At 40.7% G+C, this 16,983-nt stretch overlaps 1 protein-coding gene across 3 annotated transcripts in view; it reads right to left on the bottom strand.

Moving 5' to 3' along the window:
• LAMA2 (laminin subunit alpha 2) overlaps positions 1-16,983 on the bottom strand; it is a 413,990-nt gene that overhangs the window by 104,262 nt on the left and 292,745 nt on the right. For all 3 annotated transcript variants that reach the window (XM_085881857.1, XM_085881856.1, XM_085881855.1), the window contains 3 exons: positions 15,395-15,554; positions 4,716-4,926; positions 1,279-1,395 (listed from right to left, as the gene is read on the bottom strand). In XM_085881857.1, the coding sequence (XP_085737983.1) occupies positions 1,279-1,395; positions 4,716-4,926; positions 15,395-15,554 (488 nt within the window). The remainder of the gene's footprint in view (positions 1-1,278; positions 1,396-4,715; positions 4,927-15,394; positions 15,555-16,983) is intronic.

The following is a 16,983-nucleotide window of genomic DNA, read 5'->3' on the forward strand; positions in this document are numbered from 1 at the left end:
TGAACGTGTTAAAACGCTCAAACTCGACTATTTTAAATAGACGCTGCCGATGGACAATTGGAATCATAGCCAAGCTAGACATCGAAGTGTGAACATCCTCGTCATGCCAAAGAAAAGTTTGAAGAATGCTGCAAATAAGTGTCCTGGCCGTGGCCGTGGACGCTGATGCAAGGACGATCCATTATACCGACGTCTTTCAGCCTATGAGTAACTTAAAAGTAACGTCTGTCGATGTGTGGCAACGATCGCGTAACGTGCCAACAACACGTTAATCATAGGTTAGAAATAAGTTTCGGGTACGCTAAACATTACCTCGGCGTGTCTCAACTTATGATTAACTTACAAGTAGCATGTGTTGACGTCTGTCAACGATCGCAGACGGTGCATACAACTTGTGGCCAGCGTAGCGGAACGTGTGAGTCATACGCCGGCATACGTCGTGAAATTTCAAGCATGAAAAAATTTGAGGACAACCAAAAAGTACGTTTAAAGCCAACATACAACGACGTATGGCAGTGTCTTTCAGCGTGCTCTCAATGTTATCAAAACTTACCCATAACGTATTCAACGTGTGCCAGCGTTTTAGAAAAAAAATTCAAAAATCGGCATACGTTGGCTAAAACGTCAAGGTGTGACCGGGCCTTATGTTTTATGTCGATTGATGAAGCGGTTCAAAATAAAGATTTTTTTTAAAGATTTCTCTTGAATCCAATATCGCTGTCAGACCATGTGATCTATTAATCATTTGTGAACACCCTGGTATTCCCAAAGCTTGGGGAACATATCAGTAAAGTTCCCCCTCGATTTTTCAAGCCATTCTGGAGAACAAGATTTTTAAAGGTTTATTCTTCAAAAAAAAAAAAAAATCTGCCACACCACGTGACCTATAATGTCATAATTATGATTAACACATTCTACATGAGTAGTCGCACCAATGGTGAAAATTTTGTGTCGATCGGATAAGCAGCTACAGAGAAAACAGAAAATTGCATCGCCGGACGTACGGACGGATTGACAACCAGAAAACATAATGTCTCCGGCAACTTCATCGGCAGAGGCATAGATATCATCAATGGTAATCATTACTGCATGATACCTGTAACTAGTCACAAATCATTGCTTTACACAGAGAAAAGAATCCTATATTTGAAGGAAATGCACAACCATTGTCAATGAGTCAACTGTGTCTCTGCTGTGAAAGCAGTCGGTGAAAAGTTTGAAAGTGTGAGCCAGAATTGAAAAAATGTGTCATTTGGTTGTAGAGCTGAGGGTACATGCCTCAAGGCCATCGTGAATTTCATCCACATTGGATGTTACTGCAGCAATCATCTCCTCTCCTCCCTCCAGTAGAGAGGTTGTGTTGTCACGGGCTTCCTGCAGCTCCTTCTGCTTGTTCTGGACAAACAACAAAATTGGAACACAAAGAGGAGAACAGAAGGAACAGACTTGAAGCAAAAACTTTTCATGCTCAATGGTGACTGATCTTCTCAAGTCAGTATTCAAGAAAGAACCAAGCTCCACTGTAACATGCTGGCATTGAGTGACATTTTCACACATTTGTCGTCGCTCATATAACAGCTAAAAAGGCAAGGAAATTAGAAAAGAGATTACACACAACACGATATCTCAAACAATCCAAGTTTGTATTCCTAATTTCACGCTTGCAGATAAACAGCCTATCATGTTGCTTTAGCCGAGTGGCAAATTAGGTTTCTAAAGAGCACTCTTTCAGTCTCCATTTGTATATGATTGAGTACTCAGCAAGAAGGGCTGACCGAAAGGAAGTGCAGATGGGGTAATTTGGGGGGGGGGGGGTATTGTACTTTCTGGGCCCAGTGCTTGCTATTAGGGTGGAAGCTATGGAAACGTCCAAGTTTAATTTACAAGCTCTTTTTAACATGATGGTATGAATTTCTCTTGCCCCATGTGCTTTCAAATCCTTGTTACTCTGCTTTTCATATCATCGACCACAATGTGATATGTGTATTCAAGCCATCCTGAGCTTTGGCGATTGCGATCAAAAGGAAGTATATTGTTATGCTACTCGTCTCTGCTACCATTTGGACTAAGAATGGGCTCTAATACTTAAAAGAGTTCATCTCAAAAGTTTGGAGTTGATTTTAGGTGGTATGGTGATGAGAGCACTTGGGGATTTTCATGTGGAGGTGAAGTTTTGTTCTTTTAGAAGCATTCACTTATTATTAGCCTGTCCACTACGTCGTGGGGTTTTACAAGTGCATGTGTGTGTGTGTGTGTGTGTGTGTGTGTGTGTGTGTGTGTGTGTGTGCGCGTGTGCGTATGTATGTGTGCGTGTGTGCGTGTGTGCATGTGTGCGTGTATGCGTGTATGCGTGTGTGTGTGTGTGTATGTGTGTGTGTGTGTGTGTGTGTGTGTGTGTGTGTGTGTGTGCGCGCGTGTGTGTGTGTATGTGTGTGTGTGTTTGTGTGTGCGTGTGTGCGCGTGTGCGTGTGTGCGTGTGTGTCCAGGCCATAACCTTTTGTCATCAAATTTTCAACAAACCTTTATTGTGAGAATATTGAGAAAAATAATTAGAAATTGGGTCAAAATGTGCAAGGGAAAAGTAATAGTGACTGAATAGCCCTTATTAGCCCCGCCAGAGTGCGTCAAGCACGAGATGCCCCTTTTTAAAAATCGCTTCAGTATTTATTTATTTACCATTGTGATTCAGTACGTTTGTCCAGGCCATAACATTTTCACCAAATGAGCATCAAAATCTTCAACAAACCCTTATTATGAGAATATGGAGAACACAAATGAATAAAATGTACAATTTTTTAACCGTTATTTTCGTCAAGTTTAATTCAAGTGCAAAGCGGATGTGGACGGGCTTTGCATTTTGAGATACCGTCTAGTTTATGTTTGTTTCCTGGTCATGTGATGCCGTTTTGCATCTGTGTGTGTGTGTCCGTATCAAAAGCACTTCAGTGAGCATTGATATTGAATCATTGATATAAAGAGTTGATCTACAAGATAAAACTTTCACAAATACAGAAACATATTGCCAAAAGAGGATGAAGGTGGAGTTGTGGAAGTCATCTAAAAATTACTACAGCATTCTATATTCAGTACGAGCAAATACCTCCCGTTGCTTCACTGACGGGAATACTAAGAGAGAGGGGGAGGGGGGGAGAGAAAGAGGGAGGGGGAGAGAAAAGGGGCAGAAAGTAGGGACAGGGGAGTGAGGAGGGAGAGTGAGGAGGGACAGGGGAGCAAGGAGGGAGGGAGAGCGAGGAGGGGGGACATGTGAAGAGTGACTCCCCACCACATGTCGCGAGACACTCCGGGAGGGGTGAGAGGGATGAGGATAGGGGCAAGGGTAGGGGAACGGAGGGAGTTGGGAGAGAGGAGGAAGGGGAAGGCAGCATGAGGGGAGGGGAATGGAAAGGCAACGTGAGGGGAGGGGAAGGGATGGCAGCCTGACAGCAGTGGAGAAAAGGCAGCTTGAGTGGAGGGGAAGGGAAAGCAGCATAAGGGGGAGGGAAGGCAGAGAACCACGGCGAAAGTGCTTTCAATCGTCAATTGCGAAAGTGAACTTGTTGCTGTTGCAGACTTTGGTTTGTTTAAATCCGCATTCATCACTAATAGGTACTCTCTCTGGTGTATGGTTTTCAAATATTTTAGCACATTGAACATATTACATTGATGAACAAGGTCTAATGAACAAAGTGAGCATGCAACTTTCGGAATGTCTTCTTTTACCTTCCCAAAATAGTTTCAAACTGCACTTCTGGACCTTATGAATGACATTTTGTCAAAACTTTATCAGTCTACCCGTCTATCAGCAAAGCAATAAGCATACTTTACCGGCCAACATTAAATACCTAGCTATTCATAAGAAACATACCCTTGAGGTGTTTTCAGGTTGCAAATTACTTGCTTTTGCTGCTATATTGTAAACTGGATGCCCAAGAGGCGTGTTCCTCTTCATTGAATATGTTACCCTGCCACTTGTAACAGGAACATGCCAACAGGGACGAAAAAAAATTTCCCTGAAAAAAAATGCTTATTTCTCGGAAGTAGGAATTACTCAGAATCAATGTCGATTCTGGTTCACAATTCGATTCGCTTGGACTCGATGAATTGAGTCCTTTGGAATAGTTCCTACCACCACTAACTATTAAGCACTCAAGCAAGCACTCGGACAAAATGGTTGACAAAGAACGGCTGGCTTGGCAAGCGATAAGTTGTAAACAAACACCACCGGAGATGCCCAGAATGTCAAACAATGTCCAAATTGGAAAAACAAATAATTTTGTTTAGCAGATGGAACTGCTGCTGAGGTCAATTTCACATTTTCCCAAAACTACACAGGGGAGATTCGGGGGTAATTTTTTTCATAATCTGAGGGGTTCAGGGTGAGGGGAGCACCCTAATTCTCTCGATGTAAATGTGCATCATGTTGCGCCATTCCAGGTGAAGGTCAGTATTACATGTCATATTGACACCAATTCTCGTGGCATTATTCCATCCACAATTCTGTGGGAATTAACTCATCTGTAAGGATGGGTTCTTCGTTAGTGTCTTGCAATTGGAGTACAGCTATGTAAGTTATAATTATCGAAACCTTATGGTTTGGAGATTATTTAATATACAATGGAATAAGGGCACTTGGTATTTCGTTGAAAGCTTTATCCTTCAAAAGCAAAGACTCCATTCAGCAGGAAAGGTAACTTCCTGCCAAATGTCCAACTCACCTGCACGTCAAAAAGTTTTTGCTCATTTTGAGTAGTAAGGCCATTCGCTTCCTCAACACGTCTCTGGGCCTCACTAAGCAGCTCCTGTGCATCCTCGAGTTTGTTCCCATGGGCTTGCACAGCCTCCTCAGCCGCTGCTGCTGCCTCTGCATTGCGATTATGCAGGTCAGAGAAAGACTCTTTCACTCTCTCCAAGAGGGCATTTGCCAATCTGGACAGTTGGTGACAAGAAGAAAAGAAGACAAGGTGAGGAGGGTGAAAATAAATGAACAAAATAAAGGACACCAGGAAAAATAAGGCAAAACAAACACATGAGGAACTAGAGAGTTCATAGAACATAACACCCTGAACAGTGTCCAAGTACAGTACATACATACTACTGTACTGGAATTCGATTTTAATAAAATAATGATTTTAACGATCATTAAAAAAGGTGAAAGTTTAGTGTTATTGAAGTATTCGAGAAGTAGTCCCAACTACCACTCATATACACCACCTCATTGAACCTTTATTTAAAATTTAAATACTGCAAAACTGGCGGTTTTTGGAAGTATTATGACAGATGATTTGTTTACTGCAGTCTTCAAGTATCTATGTATAATTCCAGCAATCTCTGTGTGTCTGTCTGTCTGTTTGTTTGTCTGCGACTGCCGTTTCTCGACGACCGCTGGTCCAATCTGGTTGAAACTTGCCAGGAATATTTCCGGGGACCCGCGGATGTGCCTTTTCGAGGTTTAATGTCGATCGGACGAACGGATCCCAAGTTACGGCATTTTTATTGCTTTTTCAGTGTTGAAAAGGTGTATATATGGCAGCTGAAGGTGTCGTTCCACCTTCTCATGTCATTTTTCCCCAAATTATTAATAACCAGACGACCACCGGTCCGATCGGATTGAAACTTGCCAGGAATATTGCCGGGGCCCCGCGGGTGTGTCGTTTCAAGGTTTGATATCAATCGGACAAACAGTTCCCAAGTTACGGCCATTTATCTGTCAACCAATGACAGGACACGGTGCTATGACATCATGAATGACGTCACAATTAATGTTTATTTAATTTTTTTTTGCACGATTGACGTCACAATTCTTCTTCTTCGTTTGGTATGACGTCACAATCGACACTGGGGACCTGAGTATGTGCCTTTTCAAAGTTTGATATCGTTCTTCCTCATCCATTTCAGCTGTTTCCCAAGTGTTTCCCAAGGTTTGAAAGCTGTTTTTTCTGAAGGTTTGAATTAATTGTTCAAATTATTAATTCATCCCAAGGTTTGAATTTTCCCAAGGGAAACAGCTGTTTCCCAAGGGTTTGAAAGCTGTTTTTTCCCCAAAGTTGGAATTAATTGTTGTGCTTGGTAGACATTTGTGAATACATTTACAGAGAGAGGGGTGAGAGAGGAGGGGGGAGAGAGGAGAAGTGAGAGAGGGGGGAGAGAAGGGCAAGAGAGGGGGAAAGAGGGGGAGAGAGAGAGGGGGCGAGAGAGGAGGGGGGACAGAGGAGGATGGAGAGAGGAGGGGGAGAGAGGGGGGAGAGGGAGGGGGCGAGAGAGAGGGGCGTCACAATTCTTCTTCTTCGTTTGATATGACGTCACAATTGATGCTGGGGACCTGATACTGCAGGCACGAAGCTGCACATACTGGCACGCACATACTGGCACGCACCTACGGGCACGCCCCTACGGACCCGCACTAGTATATTCGAATTAAAATAAAATATGGATTGCAAAAGTCATAATATGAAATTGGCAAAGCCGAGAAATGAACGAAGAACCGGAGAAAACTAAATAAATGTAAAATATGTACAGAAATCCAAACACGGTGGAGTTGTAAGTTAGATCATATTGTTCATCATTTTTTGTTGTCATTTTGGAATCGAATTTGGTTCTTTTGAATGAGTGTGGAAAAGATTCCAATTTGGGAACATTTTTGGGAAATGGCACAGTCGATAGCCAGTCAGTAACAGTGGGGCTCTCGAGTACTGAAACTCTGAAAGTTGCCAGAGAAAACGAAATAACTGAAAAATCTGTACAGTACAGAAATAATATTTAAAAAAAAACATTAAATCACACAATTGTGTCAACACTATATACAACTACTTGAACAAACCTCAAGTACAACCGCTTGATTTACATGGTTATTCATTTGAATTTGGTGTTACTGTACTGTGTCATGAGGTATTCAAACAAGCAGATCACCCCTGACGTGAACCTCGTTAGTTTCCGGTTTTGCTTCAGTGTGCATTAAAAGCAAAGTAATTTTTATTTCCGGTTTGTTCTCCCAGTTGTCTTTATTGGTTTCGAGTCAACAAAAGATATCAGTAAATGAAAATAAATGGTTTTTCCTTTTAATTCGGCGAATATAGACCCACGATGCAATATAAACAAACATGACGGCTCATCCAGTCAATGTAGCAAATTTGAGGGGGTAACCCACCACTAATTGCAAAATAATCGTTTCCACTGCAGTGCATTTCAGTATGACCCAGTAATCACCATACTAAAAGTCCTAAAAAAATCCGAGCATGGGAAAGTAGTGTAATTTGCATAATATGAAAATTAGCTTCCGCCATAAGAGAAAATTCATATTTTCGCTATAACTTTGCATCTAAGTACCCAATTGAAGCAAATCAAGTGTCCAAACCCATGTTTTGAAGGTCAGTGAACATGATAGGCAATTCATATTTTTGAATATAATTTGCATTTTATGCAAATTAGGTTCTGTCATAAGAGAAAATTCATATTTTCACAATAACTTTGCATCTAAGTACTGTATCTGATTGAACCGTAACCCTAACCCTAAATTGTATTGTTTCTGCTCTGTTATTTCATGAATTACAGATAGCTATGGCTGAGTGTGTTTTCTGCGCGAAGAGTTTAGAAGATGATCAGGATACTGCAATCTGAGTAGCTGAACAAGATCAGCCCTCACAGTGCATCCTTCGTTCAGAAACGCCAACATTTAGTTTGGACAAGCACTGTTTGTTTTGCGGTGAACCAGCTACTTACAATGAGAAAAAGCTGATGGCATGGATGTCTATCCTGTAAGAACCACGTCACTCCAAAATATTGTCTTACATTCATGTGCACAAAGGAAAGATGAATGGTCTACGTTAGTTTCAGGCAGAATTGCATCTGCTCATGACCTAATCACAGCTGATGCAGTTTATCATCAAAGCTGTAATGTCAACTTCAGGACTGGGAAGCAGGTTCCACAGCAACATTCCTCTGGACTAGGTAGTGTTGCAAAGAAACAAAGGCTTGGCAGACCCAAAGAAGCAGAAAGATATGAAGCATTCCTATTGGTTGCAAAGTACCTGGAGGAAAATTATGATGAACAGATTACAATAACAGACTTGATTGAGAAAATGGAGACAGGTCTTTTGGGTTCAGAGGTTGCAGCTTATGGCTTTACACATATGAAGAATAAACTCATGGAACATTTTGGTGACAATATCAAAATAACCGAGCTGAATGGGAAGCCAAATGTTGCAACTTTTAGACGAACAGCAGCAAATACTCTCCATGACTTTTACAAGGAACAGAAGAAAGAGGACCCCAATATTGAGAAAATACGAATGATAAACACAGTTGCCAAGCTTATCAAGAGTGACATAAAGGCAGTTGACTCTTCTAATGATGTATATCCAACCAGAGAACAGATGTCATCAACAGAGGCAGCTGTGCAGTTCATTCCACAGTCACTACTGATGTTGTTGCAAGGTTTGTTCGTTGGCAAAAACACTGATCTGAAGGTAGCATCAATTGGACAAGCTATAATGCAAGCAACAAGGTCAAGAGTCATTTTAGCCCCATTGCAATTTGGACTAGCAACTGAAATGCATAATCAGTTTTCATCACGGTTCATCGTAGATACTCTTCATAAACACGGCTTCAGTTGTTCCTATTCTGAAGTGCGGAAGTTCGAGAAAAGTGCTGCTCTCACTTTAAGGGCAGAGTTGCCTGAGCCTGGATCTGGAGAGTTCATTCAGCATGTTGGTGACAATAAAAAAAAAAATGACCGTTTTTACAGCCATTTTTCCCAGCTGTGCAGGGGTTAGGCTTTTTCTTGAGGCAATGTTTTTTTTTATGGCCGGATGCCCTTCCTGATGCCAACCCTGGTCGCCTCTTACGACACACAGGGATATGGTACACCTATTCTAACCGGGGCATACACCGGGACCAATACACTGGTACTCACTTCGCCGACCTCAGATGGATGACAGGCTGAGTCAACCCCCTGGTGTTAATTCAGCAGCCAACGGGGCTTGAACTCAGGATCCTGGGATCCCAAGCCGCCACCCTAACCACTAAGCCAACACCAGGCTCATGTTGGTGACAATGTTGATCACAATATAAGAACTCTTGATGGCTTTGGACCATTCCATGGAATGGGGATTATTTCCACTTTCACACCAGGAAAGCTGCTTAGTAAACCTGTACCTAGAGCATCAGTGACAACGGATGACATCATAAAAGTGGGAAGGATCAACATCAAAACTTTCAAATCTCAGCACACAGAACGTAATCCATTGACATACAAAGAACTGCAGGCGATGGAAGTGCACGATCCAACGTATCACATCGATCTTATGTGGGAAGTGGCATTTGTCCTTCGTCCTAAGAGGCCAACATGGTCAGGTATGATGCAGACACATCTCTCCCGCTGCACCAGAGAAGTTGACCAAGATATTCAGGTGTAACTGCAAGACCGGATGTAGCACCAGCAGATGCACCTGCAAGCATATTCCCATTGACTGTACATGGATGTGTTGGGTGTGTAAAGGTGTAAGTTGCACTAATTCATCTCGGGTGGAGATAGATGACAGCAGTGATACTGATTGATGTTACCTGAAAATTCATCAAGAACACTAACCACATTACCGATTAGCAGTGAAAACCTGTGTTAAATGTATCTTATCATCTTGATTGGGTGTCACCACTTCAAGTATTTCAGGTATTGCTTATTGCTGCTTTAGTTAATTTTTCATACTTGCTTTTATATGACTTTATTGTTTGTATCAGGCACATGGATGCAAAGTTATCTGAGATTTTTGATTTTCTCTAATTGCTAAAAGCTAATATGCATATTTTATGCAAGTTATATTCTTAATATGGGTTTAGATACTTGTTCCTTATATGGAAAATAATAGTGAAAATAAGAAATTTCTCTAATTCCTGAAACTAATTTGCATAATATACAAATTATATTCAAAATATTAATTTGCAAATGTGCCTATCATGTTCATTGACCTTGAAAACATGGGTTTGGACACTTGAGTTGCTTCAATTGGGTACTTAGATGCAAAGTTATAGCCAAAATATGAATTTTCTCTGATGGCGGAAGCTAATTTTCATATTATATAAATTACACTACTTTCCCATGCTAAGATGTTTTTAGGACTTTTAGTAGGGTGATTAGGGGGTCTTACTGAAATTCACTGTAGTGGAAATGATTCTTTTGCAATTAGTGGTGGGTGAAGATACTAATTTGACTGGACAAGGCCTCCAATGTGGTGATGTAGGTGGTGATGTAGCCCACACAATTTCCAAACACGGTGGGGTTGAGAGGTAGATCATTGATTTTGGTTCTTTGTCTCACGTATACATGTTATCTCTATAAAAACTCTTCATTCATTATAAATTAATTAATTCCAGTTTTTACCGCCATTTTCTTGTGTCGATTACATCACCCTATCTCACACATTATGATTACATGAGTTATTCGTGTCTGTTGTAAGTATCCATTATGACAACCTTAAGAGCAGTTCTGTTTTTGCGTATGGCAGCTTGGCTGCTGGGTAGCTATCATTTCTTGGAAGCGTGGCTGTGCCACTGATGCTGTGCCCCTCTAACAGTACAATGGTACTCATTTCACCGACCTCAGAAGATGACAGGCTGAGTCAACCCCACCTGGTATTAATTCTTAAAAGTAGTAAGTTTCCTGTTTGGAAAGATTTTCAATTTTGCTTGCCTGCAGGCAGGCAGACAGAGAAAAATATGATCTCACTCTTTTCTGCACATGTGCGATTGGGACGATGACATGCGCAGACATGTTTTCTGATTCATGCTCCGATTGGTGTTCAAAATATAACATTCGATATAGATAAGCTGTTCCTTGATCATAAACTGACAATTATAAACTGATAAGACAGACCGACAGACAGACATAAACCAATTGCTAACCTCACTTTTCGCTTCTCGTGTGTGGGGTAACTAGAACGGCACTTGGTAGAGCGCACACCTCTGCAAGGCTAAACAGTATATATTTTGTATCCCATTGATACACCAAAATCTGCATCCATACCTTAACCAAAATGTAATCGGCTTGTTCTTGTCACCCACCCAATGCATCCACTGACTTTCATCCAAATCCGTTCATAACTGTTTGAGATATCGTGCTATACATTCAGTCCCCAGTTTTTCAACACAATGTGTTCTTGAAAATGTTCGTAAACTGGATGTTCGTGAACCAGAACAATAAATCCCCTTTAAATACATGTAACAAGTGATTCATTGGTTCCTGAACACAAACCAAACCATATTTCTTATATCCAGTAAAAACGTTATTAGTCCCCATTGAACTTCCGTAACGGGGGCTTATGGATTTAGTCTCGATTTTCATGTCCGTATGTGTGTGCGTCTGCAACATCTCGGACATGTATGAACCGATTTTATTCATACTTAGCACAAAGACAACAAATGATGGTATACATACGCACATCATTTTGTTTCACAATGACATCAAAGATGGCCGACTGGCAGCCATTTAAGTTGTAAAAACAGACTCGGTGTCGAACACGTCCTCAACCATTTCAGACATGCATTTATCGATCTTGTTCAAACTTGGCACACAGATAATGAATGATGGCATACATAAGCACCTCATGTTTTTTCAAGATAAATTCCAAGATGGCCGACCGGCGGTCATTTTGTTAATTAAATGTGCCCCCAACTATTTCTCAGACATGCATCATCCGATTTTGTTCAAACTTGGCAAAAGCACATCACAAAAGTATACACGTGCACCTCACTTTATTCTGCGATCTGATCAAAGATGGCCGACTGGTAGACTGGCGGCCATTTTAGTTGTAAAAAAAACAACCCAGTATTGAACACGTCCTCAACCATTTCTTGGAGATGCATTTACTGATCTTGTTCAAACTTGGCACACAGATAATGAATGATGGCTAACATATTCAAGTCATTATTTTTCGATATCACATCCAAGATGGCCGACTGGTGGCCATTTTATTTGTGGAATACCCGATGTTGAATTTGTCCTCAACCATTTCTCGCATTTTCCAATGTTGTTCAAACTTGGCACACAGATAAAGAATGATGGCTTACATATGCTCGTCATTTATTTTTGAGATCAGATCGAAGGTGGCTGACTGGCAGACAATTTGTTATTTAAATGTGTCCCCAACCATTTCTCAGACACGCATGGTCTGATTTTGTTCAAACTTGGCACAAGCACAGTACATGATGGCATACACGTGCACCGCACTTTATTTTGCGATCTGATCAAGGATGGGAGACTGGCGGCCATTTTAGTTGTTAAAAAATATGGGTTAGCCCTGCATCTCCGCACAGCAAGATCATTAAAACAATGGGGGCAATGATATTTTATGTCTTTTTGACTTGTATTGTTAAATGCGTCATAAAAAAACAAATGAATGAGTGATGCTATAAATACATGTAATAAGTAATACAATAATAATAAAAAAAATAATAATAAAGCCTAAAAACGAATCCATACAAATATTTTTTCGGAAATCGCCAGACACCAGCAGTTGTTGGGGGAGATCAGCGTGTATAAATACAGTACAATACAGTACAGCATGATGCAGCCAAAAAAGCCAGATGTATCATGGGACATGATTACATGAATGAATCCCTGTGTTCCTCCGTTCAGGGCACGACCCATGCATTTTTTGTTTTCCCACGTTCGGGCATCTAATCCGATTTTCTGTATGTTCGAAAAATTTTTTTTGTTGTTTTTACATAAAAACGTTATTAAATGCACTTATTAAATCAAAAATCAATAAATTTGAGTAAATTGATTGTGTGTAGTATATGGGATGATGAGGGATAATGAGCTTGAGGGGTTTATGGTGAAGCAGGACGAGCATCGATGTCTCTTGTGCCAGTGAAGAATCCCATGGAGAGAAAGCTGTCTCAAGCCAGTACAGAATTCCATGGAGAGAATGCTTTCTCTCGTGCCGCTAAGGAGCCCTGTATCGAGAATGCTTTCTCTTGAGATGGCGAGGAACCCCATGGAGAGAAAATGCTTTCTCTCTTACCGGTAAGGAACATGTGGAGAGAATGCTGTCTGTCGTGACGCTAAGGAATCCTGTCTAGGGAACGCTTTCTATCGTGCTGGTGAGGAACCCCGTGGAGAGAAAAATTTCTCTTGTGCTGGTAAGCGTGGAGAGAATGCTTTCTCTCATGCCAGCAAGGAACCCTGTGGAGAGAATGCTTTTTCTTGTGCCAAGACAGAACCCCGTGGAGAAACTGCATTCTCTCATGCTTGCTGGTAAGGAACCACTGGAGAGACTCATGCCGGTAAGGAATATGTATCTATACACATATATGTGTGTATATATATATATATATATATATATATATATATATATATATATATATATATATATGTATATATATATTTATATATGTGTGTATATGTATATGTATATGTATATATATATATATATATATATATATATATAGATATATATATATATATATATATATATATATATATATATATATATATATATATATATATATATATATATATATATAAGATCCACCCACATCTCTCACCTGTGAATGAATGGAGGGAACAGCCAATCAGCTCTCACCTAATCGACAACACCCAGGTGGCTAGGATTATATAAATGATCGACTCCTCCCACACTCCTCCAGCCAAATAAGCTGTGAAAAGCAACCCAAGATAACCTACACAAGGTAAGTACTACTTTGTTTCGAACCCTTCCAGAGTTCCTCAACAACTATGAAGATGTTCACACATAGTACACACATGACAATCCCAATGCGATACACCTCCTCAGATACCGGACCGGGAGCCTCATTGGTATGTATTGCTGTCTATGCTATTGCTGATGATTCGCCAAAAAGTGATGAAACCGGTCCAGTCGTTGAGGGGGTGTATAGCATTGGGATTGTCGTGTGTGTAGGATGTGTGAACGTCTTTATAGTTGTTGAGGAAATCTTGGAAGGGTTCGAAACAGCGTAGCACTTACCTTGTGTAAGTCTTCTTGGGTTGCTTAACGCAGCAAATATATATATATATACACACACATACACACACACACATCTACAAGAGCTTTCAACGACTCCTGGCTACATATCTGCCATTCCTTTTACAGAACAGAAATACATCCTATTTATGAAAACGATCATAAGGAACCACAATAAACACATCAGATTTATTGTTGCATTTTAAATTACAGGCCAAGTCCTTTATCCACATTAGCCTCATATCAAGTCTTAAAGCATTTCCAAATCCCCAAAAATTCCTAATTAAGACGTTTATCCTTCTGACAATGTGGAGAACTTTGAGAGATTTTGTGAAACAACTGCCTTCAATATAATGTTTCCACAATGAGTTGAATAAAACTCATATTACTGATGAAGACTGGGCTAAAAGGATGGCCTTGAGGTATGCACACTTACCTCAAAGCTGTCTAGCCTGGGATTGAATCCTGGCCCAGCTATAAACTGTCATCGCAGTGTTTCACAGGCAGAATGATTCATCAGTGTGTGTGCTGTCCCTTGGATGAACAGTAAACGCGTGTCCTGTCTGCCAGCATTAGTTGGTGCACATTAAAGATCCCACGGTGTCCTTCACGGAGAGTGGGTGAGTTATTGCTGGAACCCTGCCCAGATCCAAATCCCTGTCCCAACCTTAGTCGAACGTCAGGCCTGGCCAGCCAGTTCATGAAAGACTTGAAGCAAACTTCCCTTTGGCCAACCCAGGAAGAATGTGGGAATAATTGCGGCCATTACGAAGAAGAAGAAGAAGTCGGCTGATGAAGGTGATGTCAGCTGACTTCAAAGCAGATGGAAGAAGATCTTGAGCAAATGAAAGGGTGAATAAAGGAGAATGTGTGTGAAGTACAGTTGTCTTTTGACTAACTCCGCCAGCGAAGTGACGGATAAAAATGCCGAGTTGGCCTACAATATAAACGAGAGGGCTGTGATCAGAGATCACTCATGGTTCCTGCCCTGTTTAGCCAACTTGTAATATTAGCCAATTAGTAGCACTTGCAATTCTGCCTCATTCTGAAAACAACAGTATTGTTTTCCAATGAAACAGTATCCATATGTGAAAATGAACTCTTTTTTTTTCCCCTTGGTTGGAGGTCATAATTGAATGGGAAAGGTCATTGTAATAGATCTGCCCCAGATTACAAATGTGGGTGATAAAAAAGTGAACAACGTTGAATACAGTACATTTAACGATATGACTTGGTGGTCTCGGGGTATGATTCTTGCTTGGGTGCAAAAGGCCTGGGTTTGAATCCTGGCCAAAGCACGATGACAAATGTTGGGCTTGTCCTTCAAAAAGCGGAACACCATGGACACCAAGACTAAACACTTAATGCCTCCCTCTGGGAACCGCAACAATTATTGTGGAGACAGACACAAACGTAAGCACCTCTGCTCTTCTTCTGCTTCATCGAGATGTCCATCCAAGCTTTTGTCACGCATCTCGGCCACCATACGCTGCATTTCAGCTGGTGTTCGTGGCGGACCTTCCTCCGGTGTGCCAGGCTGACTCAAAGTGTGGTTCAGTCTCCTTGCTGCTTCGAGGACATCTGTAGAGAAAGTGTTTTTAAGATGGCATTGTGCATAAAAGGCTGATAACACCGTTATTATTCTGAAAAGATTACCTTCAGATTGTACAGCATTTAACCTTTTGTAGGGTATAATGATGTCACCCCTCCTGCAGGGAAGTATTGTTTCTCCTGTTTCTTTCTTTCCAACAATTACTATCACACACAATTCCTTAATTTCTGTGCCAATCCTTTCAATTTTGGTATGGAGGTGCCTTGCTTGGTCCAACACACCAAGATGGCTTTTAATTTATTTTTGACTTCGGCCCACTTTTAAGTGGTCAAAGGTGAAGCACTAAAATCAAAAATTTTGCCTTTCGTTTATGGTTAAATTGTTTCCATGCAGCACCAAAGCATTCAATGTGATAGAGGAAAGGAGATTTTAATAATTTGCTTGTGTTGTATATTTATTATGCATGTTAAAATTAAACGTATCATTAGGCGAATCAGGAACAGGGCAGGACACCAGGGAATTAGGAAGGGAGCAGGACGCCATGGAAGCAGAAAGATGGTGGGACACAGGGAAAAATGAAATGTATAACTTATTAACTTAAATTGTTGTCGTAATATAATTTACAATTATTGACGAAGTTTATATAATTTATAATTATTGACGAAGTTTATATAATCCAAATCAAATGACATTTAAATGATCACAAAATCATTTTATCAGGTCAAGACATGCACGAGGCCAAGTTCCCCCAATTTGACATGAATATCGATGACATACTGTAGTTTGAATGAAGTTGTAAGAGTGCTGCTTGACAATTGGACACGGTGTGCTCTGTGCTGCCTGCAGAGTGGACATTCCCTTTAATCTTAGTGGAGAATGGTATGCAACCCAGCTGCCCGAAGCTCTGGTGCGCTGCACATGTGCACAACACCGGACTTTATCATTATTTGACTTAGTCGCACACGCAGACGAGGGAAAATCATTTACCATTTATTTTAAACCCCGTTTTAACTCAATGCTTATTCAACGATTATTTTCCGAAAATTATGAACGAGTCATAAACTCAAGTTACACGTAAGTTGCAAGCAAGTCACATATCCCCAGACACCAAGTCCCAAGTTCAAGTCGATTTTGTGAAGTCCGAGTCGTCATAAAATTTTGTGAATCGAGTACAACTTGAGTCCAAGTCGCCGACTCGATTCCCAAATTCTGCTGGTAGGAGGTTAAGAAATTTGCAATGTGAGTTGGTGGCATTAAAGGGTCAGTGGGGAAGAATTAAATTTATGAGTGGTGAACACCACATTGTTGTTAATTTTTTTTAATGTTTTTCTTTCATTTGCATATTGAATTGGACCTATTTGCTTATTGTGATATATTATTTATTATTTATCTTACCAGACTCAAATATTGTGGTGTGATGGTGGAAGGCTCCAGGACAATAACCTTATTAGTCCCCTA

Source organism: Eptatretus burgeri, chromosome 5, assembly GCF_056783735.1.
Source record: "Eptatretus burgeri isolate ZD-2024b chromosome 5, Ebu_testis_v1, whole genome shotgun sequence".
Lineage (NCBI taxonomy): Eukaryota > Metazoa > Chordata > Myxini > Myxiniformes > Myxinidae > Eptatretus > Eptatretus burgeri.